The sequence below is a fragment of the Tursiops truncatus genome, chromosome 7 (assembly GCF_011762595.2).
Source record: "Tursiops truncatus isolate mTurTru1 chromosome 7, mTurTru1.mat.Y, whole genome shotgun sequence".
Taxonomy (NCBI): Eukaryota; Metazoa; Chordata; class Mammalia; order Artiodactyla; family Delphinidae; genus Tursiops; species Tursiops truncatus.
The window spans coordinates 30,072,408-30,095,359 of NC_047040.1; the positions used below are offsets into that span (position 1 = coordinate 30,072,408).

The 22,952-nt window shown below is 49.5% G+C and overlaps 1 protein-coding gene across 9 annotated transcripts in view; it reads right to left on the reverse strand.

The window, feature by feature from the left end:
- NRP2 (neuropilin 2) overlaps positions 1–22,952 on the reverse strand; it is a 115,664-nt gene that overhangs the window by 53,383 nt on the left and 39,329 nt on the right. For all 9 annotated transcript variants that reach the window (XM_019939069.3, XM_019939068.3, XM_019939071.3 and 6 more), the window contains exons 4-9: positions 21,087–21,317; positions 19,861–20,016; positions 17,829–17,998; positions 15,817–15,972; positions 2,158–2,302; positions 680–1,029 (exon numbers count right to left, since the gene is read on the reverse strand). In XM_019939069.3, the coding sequence (XP_019794628.1) occupies positions 680–1,029; positions 2,158–2,302; positions 15,817–15,972; positions 17,829–17,998; positions 19,861–20,016; positions 21,087–21,317 (1,208 nt within the window). The remainder of the gene's footprint in view (positions 1–679; positions 1,030–2,157; positions 2,303–15,816; positions 15,973–17,828; positions 17,999–19,860; positions 20,017–21,086; positions 21,318–22,952) is intronic.

Below are 22,952 nucleotides of genomic sequence, written 5' to 3' on the forward strand. Positions count from 1 at the left end.
ATGTCCTCTCCCTTTCCTGGGGCTCCTCGGTGCCCCTCGTTGAGGGCTGACCTTCACTCCTCCGAGGGCAGAAGCGGGTGTTACACTGGCCTGCGCTTCTGGACTGGAGTTAGTTTCTCTTGCCTCTTCCCAGCCTCCATGTGAGAGGCAAGAAAGATCTAAGTAGTCAAGCCTAGGAAAATACAAAGGAGTGCAGCAACACTCAGAAAAACACAGTTGTTTTTGGAAGTAATTCACTAGTTTCTACAGTTGAGCCTCCAAAAACCACATCCCCTTTGGATGTCTGGCCAGTTCCAAGGACACTTTATCTGAAACAGGGTAGAAAGAGTGTCCAAGACAGTAGAAAGGCAGTGTTGAGCAGTGGTTAGGCATTTGGGCTCTGGAGTGAGACTTGGGTCTGAATCATGGCTCTACCACAGGTACTGTACGACCCTGGCATGACATCAAGCCTCAGTTTTGTTACCTCTAAAATGGGAGGGACGAAAGGACCTACCTTCTAGAGATGTTGTAAAGGCTAAAATAAGGCATTTAGCAGAGGGCTTGGCACAAAGTAATCTCTCAGTTAATATTTGTTTGACGGGCAGGGGTTGGTGATGACCATCTAGATGGGAAATCAACATCCCCCAAATCAACCTCCCTGTTTGGGGCAAGGTTAGGGAGTCCTCCGGGAACACCCTACCTTCGGCTGCTGGGTCCTGGGGTCCTGGATGTGCTCCCAGTCTTTGCCGTTTAGGCTGTAGGCGACTTTGAACTTGCGCACAAACGCCCTGGCTTCCACGGCAGTGATGCTGTCTCCTCCGCGGGCTCCCTGGATGATGACGCCTTTCACGGTCTTGGGCGCTCCCAGGTCTACCTGGAGCCACTCCTCGCCCGGCTGGGCCTGAGGGATCCGAGGGAACCAGCCTGAGCGGCTGCTGACCAGGCGGGCAGCACTGGGGCTCCAGAGGTACTCGCGGGTGGAGGAAGCAGAGATCTGGGAGTCGGCAATGAGGCCCGAGAGCATGCCCAGCATGTCGGAGCAGGGGGCGTCTGCGGAGAGGGAGGAAGGTACAAGAGGTCATGCTGGTACCCTGCTAACTGGAACCACCCCCAACCAGTAGGGAAGTGTCGAAGAACCTGACTGTCAAACACTTTGAAGTCAGCACTGATTTCTTTGCATTTCAAGGTGGGATAGCGCTGTGGTTAAGAGCTCAGCTGGGTTAGCTGGATTCACATTTGCTTTGTCACTTACTAGCTGCTTGACTTTGGGAAAATAATCGAAGTGCTCTGTGCCTCAGTTTCCCCAGGCCTAAAGGAGGGCTAACAGCAGTACTTACCTCTTGGGAGTTGTTGCATGGATTCTGTTAGTTACAATATAAAAGATCTCAGCGTGGTGCCTGGCATGGCCGAGTGTCTCATGTTGTTAGCCAAGGACTCTCACATCCTTGGTGACACAGTCCCTACTGACCCTCCTAGGGGCAGTGAGTGCAGGGGAGCTCAGCTGAGCATTGAATTGTTACCCAGGGGATTATTTCCCGAACTAGATGGAACCGTTCCTGGGACCAGATCTTAATTTCACATGTGTTACCACAGCTCTTTACTGCCTTGCATCCTGCCAGCATCCTGGAACATGCTGTTCCCTCTACCCAAAATGCTCTTCCCCTCAGTCACCATCAGACTACTCTTTACTCATCCCCGAGTTTAAGTGTCACATCCTCAGAAAGGCTGTCCCCAAACTTTCAATCGACACTCAGTGAGGTCCCCTCACTCACTCTCAGAGCATCCTGTCCTTTTCCTTCACACATGCATCTTAGTGTATAATTACCCCTGTACTTACATTTGTTTATTATCTATCTTGCCTACCCGCCTGAAAGTTCCAGCATGTCAGAGACCCCATCTGCTCGTTCCCTCCTCTTATTCACTTCCAGCTCCCAATGTGTGGCCTGGCACACAGTGGGCCTTCCATAAGTATTTGTGCAGCGAATGAGTGAGTGGAGTGTGCGTGAAGAAATGGTAGCCGGCAAGGCAGGGTCTAGAGTCAGTGTGCATTCAATACCCATACAGGGAGTTACAGGTAAGAGCCAGCCTTCTGCTAAGGTCACGTGGTACAATCAAGCCGTTTGCAGAGTGCTGGGAGGGGGCGCAGAGCCCCCCGACCTCACAGGAGCCCCACTTCACCTGTGACCCGGCAGCCGAAGAGCTCCAGGCGGAGGGCGATGCCCGAGTGCCAGGTCTGTGGACGGACCCTGACGAAGCGTGTCAGCAGCGGTGAGTGCAGCTTGTTCAGAACCACCTCCGTGGCATCGTTGTTGGCTTGGAAGACCTGTAACATCACACACGAATCCATGTTATAGCAAAATCCCCGTATGCAGGTGAGCCACGCAGCCTCTGACGGAGAGGGAAAGGTCTGTTCAATTTTATTTCCCTTAAGCTTAGAAATAATCAGTGGGTTTGTTGTTTGGTGCTGTTTTAGAAACACCATGAAAAAAATGTAATTTCTCACACTGCTCTAAGTTGAAAGCAATACATGGTCTTCACAAAAACTTTTGGAGGGAAGGAAAATTTTGCCTCTGGGCCTGAGGGCCAGCAGAGGAAGGCACCATGAAAGGAAAACACTTTCAGAAGTCGAGAGAGAGAGAGAGAGAGAGAGAGAGAGAGAGAGAGAGAGAGAGAGAGAGAGACAGAGACAGAGAGAGAGAGACAGAGAGACAGAGAGAGAGAGGGAGGGAGGGAGGGAGGGAGGGAGGGGAAAAAGAAAGTAGAATATCCTTTAAAAATGGAGCGACAGGGCTTCCCTGGTGGCGCATTGGTTGAGAGTCCGCCTGCCGACGCAGGGGACACGGGTTCGTGCCCCGGTCCGGGAAGATCCCACATGCCGCGGAGCAGCTGGGCCCCTGAGCCGTGGCTGCTGAGCCTGCGCGTCCAGAGCCTGTGCTCCGCAACGGGAGAGGCCACAACAGTGAGAGGCCCGCGTACCGCAGAACAAAAAACAAACAAAAAATGGAGCGACAATGTCATCTTTTAGGGTTGTGGACCTCTCTCACTAGCTTGAACTTGACTCTCCCTTTTCCTCAGGTTTCAGGCCTAGAGGAAGAGTGCCGGGTATTTTATAATCAGAAAGTGCTTCACAGTTGTTTCTGTTAGTTCCCTAGAGGTCTCCCTGCTCCGTGGAGGGGTGAGAGGGTGGGAGCTGTCCACCCCCGGTGCCCCCGTGTCAGTCAACACTTGCTTGGTTCTTTCTGGTCTTTGTTGTAGGGTCAGGGTTGCAGACAGGCCGCTGGAGCCCTGCTCTGGCTTTCTCTCACTGTAGACCCTGCCCTGTAATGAAATCCATCCCTGTCCCCATCTGACCACTGCACCTCTTATGGGAGGAAAGGCTTTCCAGAGTAGCTTCTAATCCAACATGGTAGGAGCAAGTCCTAGCTTACCAGATGGCCCAAATCAATAACGGCCTTGGGTTTTTTTGTGTTCTCCATTAAAAAAGGAAAGAGTAGCTGCAACAAGTATATGTAAGTTTCTCTTGGTTTCCCTGGATAAGCGTGAAGGGAAAGACCAACTAACCATCGCTTCTAGATCATACCTGTCATAGCTCTAACAACCATGTGACCGTAAGTCCACTCACAGGCAACTCTGCAACAACTAGCAATTTCTCCTGGGTAGGGGGACAAGCTCCTTCAGCTCCTGGCACCTATAACATGCGAGCTGTTTAGGCACTGACAGACCTGGGATAAGGGGAATGGGGAAAATGGTATATTGGAATCTCATTGAGCCAGACACTGTGTAAACATAATTAGGCCTACAACATTCTGGGAAGTAAGTACTATTATTTCCACTTTATTGATGAAAAAACTGAGGCTCAGAGATGTCTGTCCAGATCTCAAGCCCTTGCCACATTTTTAGATTTCAGGCTTGTGGTTTTCTCCCTTGACTCTCGTCTCGTCTACATCTGCAGCGTTTATGTTGGTGGCTAGGAGTCGTCCCCAAGCATGGGTGGAATGGAAGTAGAGTTGCTGTTCAGTCATGTGCTTGCTCCCAGGGTGTTCATAATCCCAGCGTAGAATGACCCGAGTAACAGCAAAGAGCAGCACAGAAGCTTAGAGCTAATGAACAACGTGGTCCTTGCTTCCTCAGGAACTGTAACCAGGAACTCTGCCATTTGGCAACCTTGAATCTTCTATATTTCCCACTTATGAAGGTCAAAAGTTAGAGCTGTTAAGAGCCCCCACTGACGGTGGGGGTGAAGGCTCAGAGCCATCATAGCTTTTGCCAAATGAGGGGAAGTGGCCTGTTTAAGAGAAACAGAGGGAAGGAGAGGAGGAAACAAGTTTTCCCTGGACCACGGTATTCAGTTGCAACCCCTCGTTCCTGGTGTTGAGCCCATTGATTCCAGGGGACCTCCCGCACCAGCCTTGCCGCTCCTTCTCCTCCCCTGGGGAGCCTCTGCCCTGGTCCCAGTCCACCAGTTTCCTCCTCTGCTCCCTGCAGACCGCACGGAGAACCAAGGCGGGACTGTGTGCCCACCTATCCCTCCCAGCTTCGGTCTGGCTGCTTCCTGCATAGTGATTGAGGACACAGAGGGGCGAGAAGACAAAGCAGAGGAAGAAGAAGGGCCACGAAAGCAGAAGGAAAGAGGGTTAGTTCCAGACACCTGGGAGAAGGCCTAGGGGAAGAGAGAGGCGCCTGAACCTCTGTGATCTAATCTGGGGAGGGGCCACCGGCAGGAGGGCCCAGGGCCCAGCACGATCTCAGCCTCGCCATGCCCGTTCCTTGGCTTCCTCTGAAGCTCTGAGGAGAGGGATGGAGGAACTGAATCCAAGGGAAGGAGATTAATCAGTTCTGCGGGAATTCAGCGTGAGGCAGAGGCTCTTTGCTTTGTTTTGTTTTGTTTTGCTTTGGCAGGGAAGAAGCAAATGCAGCCCTCTGCTCATTTCAGACGGCTGCTGTGAGCAGTGGTGGGTCCCCACTGGCCTACTCCCTGAGGATGGTGACGGTGGCTGTGTGTGACCTCCAACAGGAGATGCTGAGGCGTCCGTAAGCGAGGGGGCAGAGGCGGGGGCTTGGTTTCCCACGTGAATATATAATTGGAGTGTTGAGTGGCTCTGAACTTTAACACAGCTGCTAATCCACAGCGTACACACCACGCCGGTGCCGTTTAGAAACACAGCACGTCTCGTGTTTTTAATATCCAGTTTTATCTTATCTGACCCCTTCATTTCTCAGCCTTGGCGGACAACACCAAGAAACCTTTCCTCTCCTGCCTCAGTAAGGAAACGACTTTGTGGACTGCCTTGGGAAGGCCGGCTGCCCGTGGGCACGGGGGGCACACACGTGTGGGTACACACCTGGGGAGGGGCTGGTGTTCCCATGGATGCGTGTGGCCACAGGCTTGGGTGAGCCCCTGGATCTCTGTCTACAGTGGCCTCAGCCAGAAAGGGAGGCAGGCACGTGGTTGACGTCCCTGAGGACATCCACCTGGTGCTCAAATTGACCTTCATTCTGCTATTCAGTTTTGCTCACTCTTCTCCCACCCCTGGAACCCAACGAAGCCTCTTTCAATGTGACCTCAAATTATCCTTCCCGTTTCCAAGCCTAGGTCCTTCTTGGTGTCTTGTTTGCTCTTGACCTTGGGCTCATATCTGCCTTCTGCTCTCTGGACCCTTGGCTGAAGGAATACCATCTTATTTTAATAAACTTTTTGTATACCTCTCACTCTGAGGTGGGTGTAGTGGGAAAAAAAAGTCCAAACACCACTGAACCAGGAACCAGACTCTGCTGTTAATTAGCTCCTAGGTGTGGGCAAATATCTGTACCTCCCCCAGGCCCCAATTTCCTCCTCCATTAAATGAGGGGATTGCATGAGCTGATTTGCAAGGTCCGCTCTGGCCCCCAGACTCTAAGGCTTTCTTCACAAGAGTTTCTCATTTAGAACTGCCCCGGAAGTGTCCACTTTCTAGCATGGCATTTTAGTTACCATTGTCCCTTGTAGCCTAAGTGCTTTTGTGGACAAGTGAAGTGGATTTTCATATACTTCAAACAGTGCCCAAAACACATGGTGACTGCCCCACTCAGAGGGAGAAAATATCTTGTTGATGTTTTAGTTCAATAACAGTCCAAATGATTAATAACGAAGAGTCATACATAACAACACCTTAGTTCTTACATATCGTCTTTCGCCCAAAGATATCAAAGTGCAATTTAAGAAGATCCATTTTTAATGAAATATTAAGCAGTTTCTATTTCTCCTGACCCAATGGATTTCCAAGGTCTCTATTTTTTCTCCTTGCACTGCCCTATTTATAGCTGGTAAATGCTATCATACATTATACATCTTTATGACTTTTTCAATGCTTCTGTGGTTTCAGAATCACCCTTCATATATTTTCTGATCAAATTCTCTGAGATGGAACCTTGACTTCCAGTCCTGCCATTGCAAGGTAAGGGGTTGTGTGCTTGGGAGATGATGCCAGGGAATTGGTTTTACTCCCTATTCCCTTCCGACTCACTGAATCACTATAGGCCAATCAATAAACCTTAGATACCTTGATTTCTCCTTCAGGAAAATAAAGTCGATAACACACTTGCAGGTAGACATTAAACTCTACCAGCCCTCCCTGCTGGCTCCAGGGCCTGCACGATACCAAGGACAGATATTGGACTGGAAGCCACGTCACAAGCAATAAATAGGTCTTTGTTCAACTGGGGAAGTTCAAGTTCTGAAAGCCACTGACTCTCAAGTCCCACCTCGAGGCCAGGAATTTTCAGGCCATGACTTTGCAGTGAGGAGTCCATATTGCTGAGAAAACTCAGCGGCCTGTCAGCGTATGGCGTCCCCAGATAGACGTATATCAAACGTGGTGATCACATTTTAACATCTGCTTTAAAAGCTGGATGTCACACATGGTATACAGTTTTGTTAACTTTAAAAGAGAAATGTTAATATGGTTGCTTTCCTGCCCAAAGGAAAACCAGAGGTGTGTTCAAAGTGACCCTAACCTTCTTAAGAGGTGGGGATAGCGTTGATAATGTTGTAATGACTTATATATATATATATATATATATATATATATATATATATATATATATATATATGAAGCTATGTTGAACATAAAGATTTCTTCAAGTACACTTCTATAAACCAAGTTTAAAAAACAATTCAGGACAAGAAGTGGTTTGGATAATCCATTTGGTGCCTTGCTGAATTCTGAACATAATCCAACACTTTCCAATTGATTTCTGAGACCTTTGGTTTATTTTCAGTAAGACAGAATCAGAAACCAGCAGCACGTCATGCATTTTCTGATTTGCACCTCAGGGGGGAGGGGGGCATCTGCCAGTTAAATTGGCTGCTTTCCAATATCCCAATTTGGTTATTATCTACAACTTCACCCCCCTCCGCCATCTTCTCCCCCCAGGAAAAGAAAATCAACATGTTGTGACCACTCCTGTGAGCTCGTAAGGCATGGACTCTAATACTATGTAAAAAACACATTAAAGAAAATAATATATAAACTTTGAGAAGAAACATCTAGCCAGAAAGCATCACTGAGGTCATCTTTTCTCTTTCACCCCATTTCTAGTCCACCACCTCTCCCTGCTGACCCCTTCCAAAGTCCTCTTTGAAGAGTATGCAGTGACGCAGGCACTGCTGAGAACAGTGAGTGTTTCACGGCCTACCTTGGAGGCCGCTATGTGGGGGGATTCTCTGCCAGCCCTACATCCCTCTCCCATACACCGTTCATCTCTGCCATCAACATCCGGGTGCCCAGGCCGGTATAGATGCTCCATGTCCGTCAGTCTTTGAGCTCCTTGGCGGAAGGACACGGTGCAGCCGCACAGTGTTCCTGGCTGTTTAACCTCCCGCCACGAGGCAGGCCCTCATTCTGTGCACAGCCTCCCTCCTGATAGGGCTTCAGTACTGCACCTGCGCATGCCTGTCTCTTCATTCCCTATGCTGTGACCTATAGTTTATTTCTATTTTGCTGTAAATATCTGAACATGGCCAGCTCCAGGGATTGCAGAGAAGCAGGAAATTTTTCAAAGACAACATAGTGTTGGAGCCCTGAGGTAGAAATTGTGCAGGAGACCTTCTTCTTCCTTTTTTAAAGAATAAATATTTCTCTCCACTAATACATGTTGCGTCGCATCCAAAGTTCTCCTTTTCAATCTCCCTGGCACAGACACTGAAGGAGGAGAACAAAGCAGGCAGAGAAGAGAGATGACAGGAGTCGAGGGCAGAGACGGGGGAAACCAGGAGCGCATTTAAAAAATCTGTCTCAGAAACAATGGTACCGACTCATCCTCACTGCAGAACCTAGTCCCAGCCCTCCCACTCCCACCTCCTCCCCTTGTATTTTCTCTAAAGCTAGCCATTGGGGCTACACGTAGAAATAAATTGTTAATCAATGAATGCCATCCTGTTTAATTAATTTGTTGCACCAAACAGGTGTGGGTGAGGGTGAATGCTGCACTCGGGAAATGATGCTAAGGTAATGGACCTTTTTTTTCCTGTTTGTAAATCATGGTCCTGACATTTCTCTCTTAAAACTCTTCCTTAAAGACTATAAAAATTTTTTAAAGCTGCTCTTATTCTAGTGAATGTGGGAACTTAGCCAGATACAGAATCAGAAAGGATGTCTCTCTCATGTATGTGTGTGTGTATATATATATATATATATATATATATATATATATATATATACACACATATGAGAGACAGAGAGAGAGAGAATTTAAGGGAGGGAAGGGATGCGGGTAGGGCAGAGAAATTCCCTAGCCACCAAATGCTCGTTTATGACCATGATGCCCTCCTGTCTCCTCCTCCTTCACTTCAGGGCTGCTTTCGTCATCAAGCAGTTTTGCTGATGTGAGGGAGGAGATAGAGAAGCAAGCAGGAGCTGGTCGGGGGCTGTAGGGCAGGGAGACCGCTTTCTTTCTGGGGGTGGGGGCTGAGGTGCTGGGATGTGCACATCCCCCTCTGTGTGTGCCTGGCGGGGCCCGTTAGATTTACTGCGGGATTACGTTACCCCCACGAGACACTGAGCCCTGGAACACAGCATACTAACAGGATCAGGGTTTCAGGATTTGAGACAGGAAAGCATGAGGGAGGAGAGGCGAGGAGGGCAGCTCAGGGATTTGGGGCTGGAGGAGAGATGGTATGGGGGAGAGTGGAGCATCAGAGCAACGAGGGGCCGGAAGTCCTCCTGTGAAGGTGGGGCAGAAACACACATTCTACCTGGGTGGGAAGGGCCTCCACACTGAAAACCTCCTACAAAGACACCGCCACATTATTTAAGGAGGCACCTTTAACTTCCAGGTGGGGAAAAGAGAGCAGAAAAGCTACGGGGAATGAGGTTGCTGAGTCTACCTGCCACCTGCACTCCTTTTCCGGGTGAAATCTCAGGAAAGCACAGAGCAGGGAACCGGTGATGGCAAAGAACCTGACAATCCACCTGCAGAGGTGTTCACCCCACTGCTCATCTAGGGATGCTGAGGTTAGGGCAAAGCGCGTGTTTTCACAGCCCAAGCAAAATCACGGCGCCATTCCACATCCCCTGCTATCTGCTCTGCCCCACTGGCCCCTACGTGCAGTGGGGCCTGGGAAGCACGAGGAATTTAGCATCAAGGCTGTAAGCACCAGGGAGGCTGGCCTCAGCTCCCGGAGACGATTCAGCACCCATGGGAGTTGGGTGAAGCCAGCCATGGGGGCCTGATGGAGAAAAGGTTCCAAGCTTGTGTATAATGAAAATTTCCCTGGAGCTTCCTAAGTGGAAAGGCTAAAGGTCTGAGCTCATCCCATGGCAAATGGATAAGGGACAAACTTAATTACCGAGGGCCCTGGATTATTCTTGGTTATAACTGAGGGGAACAGATAAACTGGGGGGACTTGAATTTGAAAAGGTCATCGGCCCTCTTCTAAACATATATAACCCTAGACGATGCAATCACATCCATGACTTCTAAAGTCTGATGCCCAGTGCTAGCTGATGGTTTGAGTCATTGTCTTAATCTTATAGACAGTAAACAAAATTATTACAATAAAAAGGAAAAGGGGGCTTCTCTGGTGGCGCAGTGGTTGAGTCCGTCTGCCGACGCAGGGGACACGGGTTCGTGCCCCGATCCAGGAAGATCCCACATGCCGCAGAGCGGCTGGGCCCGTGAGCCATGGCCGCTGAGCCTGCGCGTTCGGAGCCTGTGCTCCGCAACGGGAGAGGCCACAACAGTGGCCCACATATCGCAAAAAAAAAAAAAAAAAAAAAGGAAAAGGAAAAGGAAAAACCAGTCATCCACCAGGAAGCTTAAAAAAAAGGTATTTTTTGAAAACCTAAAAATTTTCATTGGAGGAATAATTGCACTCCTAACTGAAGAATGAGGGGTACCGTTAATCTGAGGCAGCCCAAGCACAGGCCCCATCAGATGCAGGGAGAAGTCTGGATGACTCACCAGGTTCTTTCCAGACCTATGACTTTAAAGGAGGCAGTAAATATCCCATGGGAGATCCCTTGTTACTTTTTAAATTGATAACTTCCTTCTGTTCAAGAAGAGCTCTGCGGGTCTAATACATTAGTTATATCTGCAGAGAGCCTTCCAGCCATGGATCCCAAAGTGCTCTGCCAACAGTAGCTACAGCACCATTCCATTAGGGCAGGCGGAAACACTGAGGCACGGAGCTGGGAAGAGAAATTTCCAAGGTCGCGTAGTGCGTCATCCTGGAAGGTCTGGCCACGTGGCTCTAACTGTTAGCCGACTGGTTTGGGGGTGTGGTTTTATGACACCACTCTCTCTCCTCTTAAGTCTCTGATCATTTCACAGAGGGTTTTAAATTCTCAAATGGCTTTCACAACAATTCATTTTAATTTGGAAAATAAATGTAGTACAGAGGATTTTTGAAGCGGGGGTTTATTTGTTCTGGAGGGACGTGGCCAAATCAAACGCAAAGCAGCTTCGTTCAACGCTACATCTCAGGATTCTATGATGGGGCCCCAAATCCAAAATGCTGAGCCCGTGCTAGGAGCCATGCCCACCAAACCGACTTGACTTCAGATCTCCATGAATAGGCACACCTCTCGACCTGTGGACGGAACATGGAGGAAGCCAATTTCCCTCTGGAGGCAAGATGGTGAGCCAGACCTGGATCAGATTATGGAAACACCGGTCTGAAGTCAAAGCCTGGTGACCGGTGCCTTCCAAGGGACTCCACGGTTCCCCATGTCCCTGGGGCAAATTACTTTGCCTTGAGAGCTTCAATTCCACAGTCTGAAACACTGTTAAACTCTGAAGCAAATGGGCCAGTGCCTGAGGGTTCTCCAAGCCCCTTGGAAGTCATCATTACATTAAAATGATGACCTTAGTGCATTTCTGCTACTCATTACAGGGTAATTCTGAAAACTCTTGGACCCAAACCTTACCTGATCTCCGTCCTCACCCTCCCATCCTCAATCTGGCCATCAGGACACAGGTAGCATCCGACAGACCCTTTCTTTTAGCCGGGATTTCTTCCAAATACGTCAGAACAGCCTAGCAACACTGTGACTAAGAGCAAGGTGACCAGAGCAGTGTCAGCAAGAAAGATGCCCATGCCTACCGAATAAAGGAGAACCGAAATCAAGGGCTTTTGCTTAGACATATAAGGGCATGGCCTCTATCCTCCTGCCCTGACACCAGCCTCAGTCTCACTGCCTCCAGTGCAGACTCACGGAAGCAGCATCTCAGAGGTGAGCAGGACCTCGGCCAAGGCCTCCTGCCTTCCAGCTCCGCCCATCTTTCTCCACACCCCTCCGTTGGTCCGTGTGTTCATAATTGTGCCTGTAATTACAGACACACACACGAACCTTCTACTACTGTATTTACAACACTATGTCTATGTTTGGGGTGTTATTAATACAGCTGGCGAAACCAAAGTAGTAGTTTATGCTTGTGGTTTCTGAAGAAATATATGTGAAGCAATTTGTATAATGTAAGGGGGCACGTGGACTGGACATGGGCTCTAACAGGCAGAAGAGCTCTCTGCCTGTGTTTACTCCATAAATACGTGTAAGGAGGGTCCCCCCAAATGAAAATCATAGGTTCCTTTTTTTTTTTTTTTTTTTTTGCGGTACGCGGGCCTCTCACTGCTGTGGCCTCTCCCGTTGCGGAGCACAGGCTCCGGACACGCAGGCTGAGCGGCCATGGCTCACGGGCCCAGCCGCTCCGCGGCATGTGGGATCTTCCCGGACCGGGGCACGAACCCGTGTCCCCTGCATCGGCAGGCGGACTCTCAACCACTGCGCCACCAGGGAAGCCCATAGGTTCTGTTTTCTATGGCATGTGGAGTTGGATGAGGATTTGGAGATGTGCTGTACATGTGGCCTGCGTAACTGGGCTGTGTTTTGCCAGGAGGACATCTGCAACACTCCCGGCCACAGCGTAATGCCTTTCTCATCGGCAGCCTCATCATTACCTGTTGGATGGAAAGAGACTAAGAAGAGGCTGCTCACAGGCTGTGGGAGGCTGCAAAAGAGTTCCTCGGTCATCCTTGCTTCCCGGCCACGAGGAAGTCTTCCCCCCATAGGCTCAGGCCTTGCCTCAGCCCAGTCTGGGTCCAAACTGTAAATACTGTTTTGCAAGGGAATAGCACAGCCATCCTCCACTACCCTGAGTGCTCATTAATCGTGTTTTTCTCTGACTTCCCCAATTCCCTGGTCTTTGGTATACTGCACTGGTGTTGACAGTGACCAGGGGATTGAAATCAAGTTCCGACATTTCTGCCCCAAACATCACCATCCCCTCCTCACGCCCTGTGCCCTGGTTCGTGTCTGCAAACCCTCCCCCTGCCCCACGGAGTAGAGCAGCCTGTTGCCTCCACCTCTGCTGGGCTTTGCTCACAGGTCCTGCTGGCTGAATTCTGCTTTCAAGCCCACCACTGAGCACCACGAGCACAGCGCCCACCATCCCGCAGCTACAAAGAGAAGCTCAGTGGTAGCGCCCGGGGCGCAGACGAAGCCTCTCCCCGCACTGCCCCCAAGTCCCGTCCTCACCCCGCCTCCCGTTCATGGCATCGAATCAAACTGCAACAGACTTGACAAATCTATTTGGCACGGTTCACTCAACTATTTCAACCCGAACAGCCAGAGAGCCGCGCTGACGCGCCATGAACGGTGCGGAATCTGCACATGAAATACAGTCGGCTGGGAGTAGATCTGCTAATGAAGGAGCAGCAGAGATCACCCCCGGAGGCGAGGCGAGAACCTGGCAGGTCTCCTAGCTCGCCTGCCACACCCGAGGGAGGACGAGGGAGCATGTGGGGCTGGAGGGGGGGAGCGGGGGCGATGCTTAATTGTCAGGCTTTCCATTCTCCTGCCTGCTTCTAGAGACCAAGAGAATGAATTTCTAATGGGGACAGAAAGGGCTTTTCCTCTGCCCAGGCATCCTTTATGTGCACAGGACTGATTCGCTAAAAAGCCAAAGAACAAGAACAACAAAATAAAAATGAAATTACCCCTTGGCTCCTAGGGAAAGAAATGTAGCCACGGGTGAGAAGAGGAGGCAAAGGGGAGAGAGAGAGAGAGAGAGAGAGAGAGAGAGAGAGAGAGAGAGAGAGAGAGAGGGAAAGGGAGGGAGAGGGAGGGAGAGGGAGGGAGAGGGAGGGAGAGAGAGGGAGAGAGAGGGAGAGGGAGGGAGAGGGAGAGAGAGGGAGAGAGAGGGAGAGAGAGGGAGAGAGAGGGAGAGAGAGGGAGAGAGAGGGAGAGAGAGGGAGAGAGAGAGAGAGAGAGAGAGAGAAAATAGAGAGGGGGACTTCCCTGGTGGTCCAGTGGTTAAGAATCCACCTTCCAATGCAGGGACTTGGGTTCGATCCCTGGTAAGGGAACTAAGATCCCACATACCGCAACTAAGACCCGACGCAGCCAAAAATATAAATAAATTAATTTAATTTAATTAAAAAATAAAATATGTAACATGTATTTTAAAAAAAAAAGAGAGAGAGAGGAGGATGTATCTGATATGAAGAAGTTGAGAAGAATGGTTCTAAAGGAGCCCAGAGAGCTAAATTCCATCCTCAGGGATGTCTTCCCTGCAGAACGAATACCAGGGATAAAGCCAGGGAGGACAGCATTCTATCCAAATGTGCAGTGCTAAGGTATTTCCAAAAGCAGATTTCCAGCAAATGGTGTTTTAAATAGCATCCCGGTCCATCTGCACGCTTTTAAAATTGGCTTATGCTACAGTATCCCTCCGGCCAGTGGTGCTTAGTCATTGAGCCTAGACAGGGAGACGGTTGGGGGAATCTCTTCCCCCTCCCCCGTACCCACCCCGACCCAGCTGCTGGCCCTCGCCCGCCTGGCTGACCTTCTGGGTTCTACCAGTTTCTTACTGAAAAGGGAGGCTGGAGAGAAAGGGTATGAAACAGAGCAGGCTGGGATGAGGACTCAGTCCAGGGTGCTCCCAGCAGCCCATGCCAGACTCTGGCCTGCCATGTCCAAGTGACATTTGGTAACTCTTCCTGAAACAAAGGCAGGCAATGAGAAACCAGCCCTGGCTCAACTCGTCAAGATGGGGAAGTCTTTCAATTGCTAAGTCTCTCACTTTATCTGTGAAATGGGATGTGTGTGTGTGTGTGTGTGTGAGAGAGAGAGAGAGAGAGAGAGAGAGAGAGAGAGAGAAAGAGAGAGAGAGACACACCTGGTAATATCTAGAAGCCATGATTTCAGATGAATTGTGCCATGTTACTATGGCGATCTTAATTTTTTAAAATCCACTCCTTTAAAAACTCAAATTTCCCAAGTGAAACAGTGCCAACGTTATAGTTTAGGATTTTCTGGGTCCAAAGTTTCCAGTTACACCAGCAAGAGCAAGCTGCCTTGGGGCAGTGACAGGAGCCAAGGGGGCCCTGTTTGGAAAAGATCTTTGGCTTCTCCAGGTTGGACCACCTGTGTCGCCTTTTGATAATTCACACCTGACCGACCAGGGGGCTGCTGGGACTGTGGCAGTAAGAGGAGAGACCCTTTCCCTCAGTTCCCGATTCCACTGGGAAGGATGAGCGCTCTCCTTTGAGACCCGAGAGCCAACCCACAACGAACGGAGTTCTTGCCCTGCCCACGTGAGACAACCAGCCGTTTCCAATAAGCCCCCCATATGCTGAGTCTAACACCCAGTATGCACCTCGCGGGCGCCAGCTGCGGGCCTGATCACCGCCAGAGTGCCACGTGTCCTAGGAAAGCGGAGTGCCAGACATTCGTCCACATGTACAACAAAAGCCCCACATCGCCCGTGCGGACACACCTCCGAGAGCCCCAGACACTGAAGGCACCAGCCGAGCGAACTCAATGCCTCGCTGCCACACGACTGCCACTTCAGATCCCATCCCCGACACACCGAATTTCTCCTCATTACTTATTATCCTCTTTCTTCTTCGGGACATTGTGATTCCCTCTCAGGATCTGTGCCCTTTTACTCCCAGACCTCGGTAACTCCCGAACGGCAGTCTCATGACGTTTTGTGATTCTTAACCCAGCACGTGGAAGGGACTCAGGCCATAAATGCTCAATGAATCCTGTATGGGGAGACTCAGACGGGGAACACATTTTCTCCTTCATTTGCAGTCAGAGAGCACCCTGCAAGCTCTCTTTCTCTCTCTGCTGTGCCATGTGACAGCAGCCAGGCTGTCGGAGAGACAAAGGTGTTTTCCAATCACTTTAGCATAAGAAAGAATATTTGCAGGGCCAGCATTCTGATGCCTCCATCAATTACTGGAGCCTCAGGGAACAAGGCCTCCTTGGCCATGTGCGGTGGCTCTGCAGCCCTTCTTGTGCCAGCCCGCCTGCCCCACCCCGGCGTGCCCAGGCAGCGGGGAAACGGGTTTACCTTGTGGTTCTTGCCGTGCCGGTACACCATCCAGTCTTCACCATTAGTGCTCACCTCCAGCTTGTAGGATTTGACATAGTAGCCATTCTGGGTTTCCCTGGAAATCGCTCCCTGCGTCGCAATGGCCGTGAGCACGGTTAGAAAACGTAGGTCCACCTGAGGAAGACAGGCGGAGAAGGAAGGGGGCCTTGACTCTCTTGACACAGGGCTGCATCTGGCTTTTTCTTCAAAGGACACACGTGTAATCCTCAGCTCACAACCCGTGTCTGTGATTCGCTCACAGGTGTTGGTGATCAGTATCTGTTTGCGTCCCCTGGACAGTTGAACTCAATATATTTGAACTACATTGGACACCTTTAGAAATTGGAACTTGATTTTTTTTCTTCTTTTCTCTTTTTTTTTGCAAATCTGAACAGACAGGATTATGTTTATCTTAAAGGAATGACTGAACATCTAGAACCACGACCCCTTCTTACTCAACCACGACCTGCCTCGGATAGTGAAAGTGGATGCTGGTTTAAAGGAACAACGGCTAAATCCAATCCAATCCACTCCGCTCTGCTCCAGTCCAATTCAAGCCAATTCACTTTCGATGCCCTAGTTGCCAAAGTCTCAGCTCGGAGCTGTTTCCCCTCCCCTCAGTTCCTCACTCCATTGTGTATTTAGTGGTTCAGGTCACCAAGGGGTCAGAGGGCATGCAGAGTCTGCCCAAGCAATTAAGCTTATGCACCGCGTCCTGACCTTTTGCCCGATGAGGAGGGCCAACATTTTGAGGCACTTCCCCTCCCACCACACCAAGCACATTTGGAAATTGCTGGATGTTATTCCTTTGCTGACCACAGTGTTTCTTAGTGGCAATCTCTGCGTGATCAAAATTTAGCCAGCACACACCGGTAAAATTTGATTCAGTAAGCATTTATTGGCTACTTAGTAAGTGCTCAGCACCATTAAGCATTCGAAAGGAGTACACAATGCTGTGTATGTGTATCATAAACAGGTGGAGAGCAATCAGAGAAAGTATATGATTAGGACCCAAAACGAGGACTACAATCAACAGGATGCGGGCTAGAAGGGAGAACTTTCTGGAAGCTCTGCAAGGTGAGAAGCATTATTGGAGAAGCAGAGGAGAGATAGTGACAGATGGCCTTAGGGTTGGGCGTTAGAACCTCTGTGGACTCCCTGGAAGTTTCTAAGTGGTCATTCTCCCTTTCCTGTTGTCTGCTCTGTGACGTCCTTCTCAGAGCAGAGGTCGCCGTGTCGCATCAGAGCTAGGACAGGCTTGTCAGTGGGTCACGAGGCTGTCTGCCGTGTGTCATGAAAGCAGTCATTGCTCTAGCATGGAACTAGCAGCTTGCTCTTCCCTGGGGATGAGAGCTGGACCAGTGTGTAGTGCAAGGGAGGATTACTCAACAGGAGCTGCAAGTCTTGAAAGAAGGAAAGCAAACAATAGTCTGAAAAGATGCTGCAGGGCATCGGAGCAACTGGAGTTTCACTCCTGGCAGTGACATTTTCCCGTGTGTTCTCCTGATAGCTATAGGCAAAACCTTCCTGGGAGGGCTCCCTCCGAACAGCAAAGATCATGAGAAGCTGCCGTGCTTCTCATGCCTGCCCTTAGGAAAAATGCCCCCTAAGTCTCTGATGCCTCCCTATGCTGAGAATGAGGACGCTCTGTAACTGTTTATGGAAGTTCCTTGGATAACTATAGTGACAGTGCAAACAGCTTCCCAGCCAAGCAACTTCTCCAAGGCCTGGTAATCTTCACAAGGGCAGAGGCAGTGTCCATCTGACTTGCTATTTTATCCCAGCACTTAGCACAGTGCCTGGTATAGTCTATTTGTGGCTGGAATATGGATTTCTTTGGATGGATGGATGGATGGATGGGTGGATGGATGGATGGATGAAAGAAGTTCTCAAGTATGTTGTGTTTCTTTGTCCACTCTAGCGAAGGAGCCAGCCCCCTTGCCCACCAATGCACACACACTCTGCACACCCTCTGGTATCTGAGTCAGTACCTGGAGATACTCCTTGCTGGAATCCAAGTTGGGTGTCCAGCCGTTGTCATCGCCATGGAGCCGGCTTTGGTGAGGTGTCCACCTCCCATCAGAGTAGGTAGACGAGGCACTGATCTGTTCATTAGCAATCCGGCCAGACTCCATTCCCAGAGGGACATTGCACTGAAAGTCTGGGGGATGGAAATGGTCAAGGGCAGAGTTAGGTCTCTCCATCTTAAACCCCTGGGACCCCCAGAACGCTGCTCCCTTCTAGGGATGAGTCCTTGCAGGCACTCCCTCATCTTAAAGACCTAATTATACACTCACATTTTAAAAACAACTACGCCAAGTCACAGAGATTGACACCCCCTCTGGGTCTGAAAGGAACTAAATTTGACCTAAAAGAAATCAGGCTCTGGATAAATAAGAATCATCATACAAATTAAAAATACAAACTAAAGCACAAGAACTGTTAGTGCTACAGGCTACGGATGCTCACAGTTTCCAGATGCACTCTTATTGAAATACAGGTAAACGCGTGATAGACTTGGGTGGGCTGATACATCGTGGGAAGCCTGCTTTATTAATAAACACCCAAGAGGCACTTTTGTTTCTTTCTTTGTTTCACTCAACTGTCTCATGAGTTCTGGCACAGAAGACAGACGTTACAAAGCAATAAATACCTGTCTTTGGGAGACCTCTCTGTAAGCAGAAGTGTGTCACTCTGTATTATCCTGCACCACCTGTCTGGGCAAATGGACCCAGGAGTCACTTCCCCTGGGCTTGCGCTGTCAGTTTAATTGCTGTCCTTCCTATGGATTCCACGGACACTGGTCAATATTTGTGTGTGCATGTGTCAGATAAGGACCAGCAATCTTTTTCAGGTATCAAACCTACTCTGTAGCTCTGTGACCACACGGGCCATTTGCAGAACTTGGTGCAACTCACAATACTGTTTTCTTGTCACTCAATCTTCATGAGCTCTTTGAGGAAAAAAACAAAAGCAAAACTCAGAACAAAACCCATCAGTCGGCCAGGCTGCCGTGTCTGCAGGTATGCATGTGGTAAGCTGTCTACAGCCATAGCAGGATTTGCCCAGCTCCAATCATCCTGAAAGTGTTCCTTTAGTCCTTCAAGTTATCATCTGGGCTGCTTGGTGAAAATGGCAGTACATCTTAAGCACATATCCAAGAGGAGCTGATTTAAAGACGTAGCTCAGGGCAAGAGAGTGATGGTCTGGGTTCAAAGACAGCAGGTTCCATGACCACTGGGGTCAGGGCTATACTTTCTCTGTTTGCACATAGTAGAAGCTCAAAAAACTGTGTTTATTAGAAGAATGAACTGAAAGTCCAAGCAGTGTACCAGCCTAGTGAGAGAAACTCTAGCCAGGGTGAGAGATGTTTACTGTCAAAACATACGTATATAGAGAGAGGTTGAAAATTGCTCAGTTTTTTGACAATGGTCACTGAGGCTTGAAGAGGGAAGAAAATGGCCCCAGACTCAAAAAATGTTAGCACAGGAGGGGACTCGATATAAATATCCTAACTAACCTCCCTTTCATTCTGAACCTTGAGATGGTCCTGCGACATTCCACGGGAATAACTGATTCTTGGTATACATGCTTTTTCTTTTCTTTTTTTTTTCTTCGGTATGCGGGCCCCCCACTGCTGTGGCCTCTCCCGTTGCGGAGCACAGGCTCCAGACGCGCAGGCCCAGCGGCCATGGCTCACGGGCCCAGCCGCTCTGCGGCACGTGGGATCCTCCCGGACCGGGGCATGAACCCACGTCCCCTGCATCAGCAGGCGGACTCTCAACCACTGCGCCACCAGGGAAGTCCCCATACCTTTTCTTTAAAGAAATGAGTAGCCAGATTGACATTTATCCTATTTTCATTAATCTCTGCCTAGCAAGAGGACACAGCTCCCATCCCCTGAGCTCAGATGTCACTGCAAATTCTGGAGAATTCCCATCTCCTTCTCTTGCAGGTCAGCCTCTCTTCCCCACACACCCTCACAGCCCTGATAGGAGGACAGGACAGAGGTTCCCAACTCACTCTCTAGCGGCTCTTGGTGAACCAGGTAGTAACGTGCAGAGAAGCCATCCTTGGCCACTGCCATGTCCGTGTGAAAGGTCAGAGAGAGGATCCCAGTGGCCGAACGGAGTTCAGAAGGTGTTTTGGTCCCACAGTACTTGCCAATCAGGGGTCCGACTGGACATGCAGGACAAAGAGAGGTCACAGAAATGGACATGCCAAACCCCATTGGCCATACATTCTCCCTTCCCACAATCACAAGTCATTCAATGGAGCACCACTTTGGATGCCTTGGCATAAAAGAGCAACCAGAGATTTGTTTTAAGAGCAATGGCTAATGTTTTTCCTGCACATTAGAAAGTATTTTCACTGACCTGGCCTCATTCTGTTTTCACAGCCCTGGGAGATGGACTGGAAAGGTATCATTATAATGCCTGTTCTACAGAAGAAGAAATTGAGGTTTGGAGAGGGCACGTGACTTTTCTTTGTTCATACAGCTAGGGAATAGCAGAGCTGGGACTCCAACCCAAGTTTCCTGACTAAATCTTATGATTTTCTCAGGAAATGAAATTGCTTAGCCATCAAGTCTTCCTTACAGTGCAAAATACTTAGAAAGACTACGAAAGTGAAAGATTGGTTTCCTTGCTGATCCCAAATATACCCCAGACTTATGCTGGTCTCCACCTGAGAAGTACAGGTTCCTCTTGGCCTTGGGGGATGCACCTTTTATGCATCTATGACTATATAAATGATAATAAAATGACAGTAATTACAGTGATGATAATAGCAGCTTATTTATACAGATAAGACACAGAGAGGTTAAGGAACTTGCCCAAGGTTGCAGAGCTGCTAATATCAGAGCCAGGATTCAAACTTAGTCAGTCTGGCTCTAGAGTCCTATTTGGGCATAGAGGGTGGTCACTGAGTCACTCTCTATGGCAAGCCTGATGACTCGGAGCAGAAAAGAACATTACCTATAGGTTTTCTCATCCTCATCCAAGTATCTACTCAGTCTCCTCCTATCCTTCTCCAAAGAAATATCTCCAAGAGAGAAAACTGTCTCTCTACAATGTCTCTGAAGTCATCCTTGGCGAAGGATAAGAAGAGAAAGTCATCATGGGTCATAGATAAACCCTGAGGAACTTTAAAGTCTTTGTTCTCTCTCTCTTTTTTTTATTGCTCCTAAAGCAATTAGCAGGCAAAGGCGAAGCCACTGAGAAATGCCTGGTGACGGCGCCATCACTCACCATGGGGGATGCCATCCCAGATGTCCAGCCAATCGTATTTGCAGTCTCCCTCTCCCACCTGCAAAGGGTCGTGCTCCAGGTCAAAGGTCAGGAACTGCAGGATGATCTCCATCTTGGGTTTGGCCAGGATGGTGAAGGTGCAGTCCAAGTTGTGTGGGTACTTCTCGGGAAACCCGGGGGACTCGATGGTCCCGTTGGGGCTGGTGAAGTTCTTTGAGCAATCTTCGGAGCCTGTATGTAAATGAGAACGATAGCGTTAAGAGAGTGGAAGAGGATGCCTTTCTCTGTGGCCTCTGTCACGTGGGTTATTTAAATGTTTGGGCCCAAATCTCCCTCCTCACAAAGTTTTTGTTTCCACTGGAGTGGCCCTTGAAGCAACATACTTTTCACATCAACGTTTCAAGCCATAAAGCCTAGACCATCTTTAGGAGAGAAATTAGGGAGTAGAGCAGGTTTGCTCTGCATATTAGAGTAACAGCAGCAGTGGAGGATTTGGGAGGGGGGCGGTGTAGAAAGAAGTGTGTGTGAGATACAGGGAGGGAGAGAGAGAGAGATGGATTCTCTTGAAAAGAGGAACAGAGTCTTCTTTCTCAATTACTCAGCTGCTTGCTCCAGAAATGTAAGTTATTTCAATCCTCAAGGAAGGCTTGCTGATTGCCAGCAGGGAAAACAATGTTACCCCTTATTTATTGCTGACCTCAACACTGGCCCCCATTGTACCAGAGCCAACTTGGTGCCCCCAACTCCCTCCAAGATCCAAGGTGCCTCAGGGGAGGGGCAAAGGGGAGCTCGGGTCTCATTCATGTCATGACTATATTAAAACTAGCGGCTCTGTAGCGGCCAGACAATTAACAATTGAGGTTTGTAGCTGGTGGATCACAGCAGGGTTTGGGGATGTTAAAGGCCGCTCCAGCAGCAAGTTTGGAAAAAATGTGGCAGTGCATTGACATTTGGAAGGCTTCTGGTTCTTCTGTGGTGGGGACGGCCGTTTTTCTCTCCTAAGCTCTTGTGTCTGCTTTCTCGGGGCTCACGGAGGCGTCTTATTAAACGCTGCGAACGTTCGCATCCTGGTGCAGGCTTGGACCGCAGCGGGAGGGAGCTCGTAAAAGGATTACAGCCACTGTCTCCCCTAATGCCTCAAGGTGGAGTCACATTAAAAGGGCCCTCGTGTGCTGTAACCCAGCCACCATTTGCCAGGGTCGCCTGGGACGGTCCCAGGACACTGCAGCCCAGACCACGGGCCCAGGGAACTGCACGGAGCCAGAAGTTTTGCAAGTTATCGCGATGAATGTAAATGCTGCCCAATTAGCATTGATCTCGCTACGTTCTGATTTTAAAATTGAAAAAGGGAGCAGGATTTATGAGCGGAATAATAGGCACGCTAAGCATGAAGAAAAAACACAGAAATACTAGATAAACTAGGTGTTTACTGGCAGGAAGTGTCCTCTGGGGATCCCACTGAAATATAACTGCGTGATGTCAATACAGTGATCTTAGCCCGCAGCAATGTCTTTATCCGTGGCTCCCGCAGCAGCCCCTGGACGGGTCTCTTTATTGATGATGGCTTTCTGGAAAGTGGCAAATGTCTGACTTGGAAAAGGTGCCATGCAAATAAGTGGGGGAGGGGATGGAAACTTTTTTTTAGCATCAGACAGGAAGTTCCAATATCCCTGCTCACCCTTCCATCACCTCCGCCCTTCCAGCCAGCAGAGCCTTGGCAGGGTGGGAACCTGGGACACCTGGGGCGAGAGCTAATCTTTTCAGGATTCTTCTTCAGAGGTTCTCTAATGCTGCATCCCAGAGGCTCTGCGTTCCATCATTCTGAGGCCAGGTGGCCCAGTGGGCAGCCAGGCCTGGAGGCAGGAG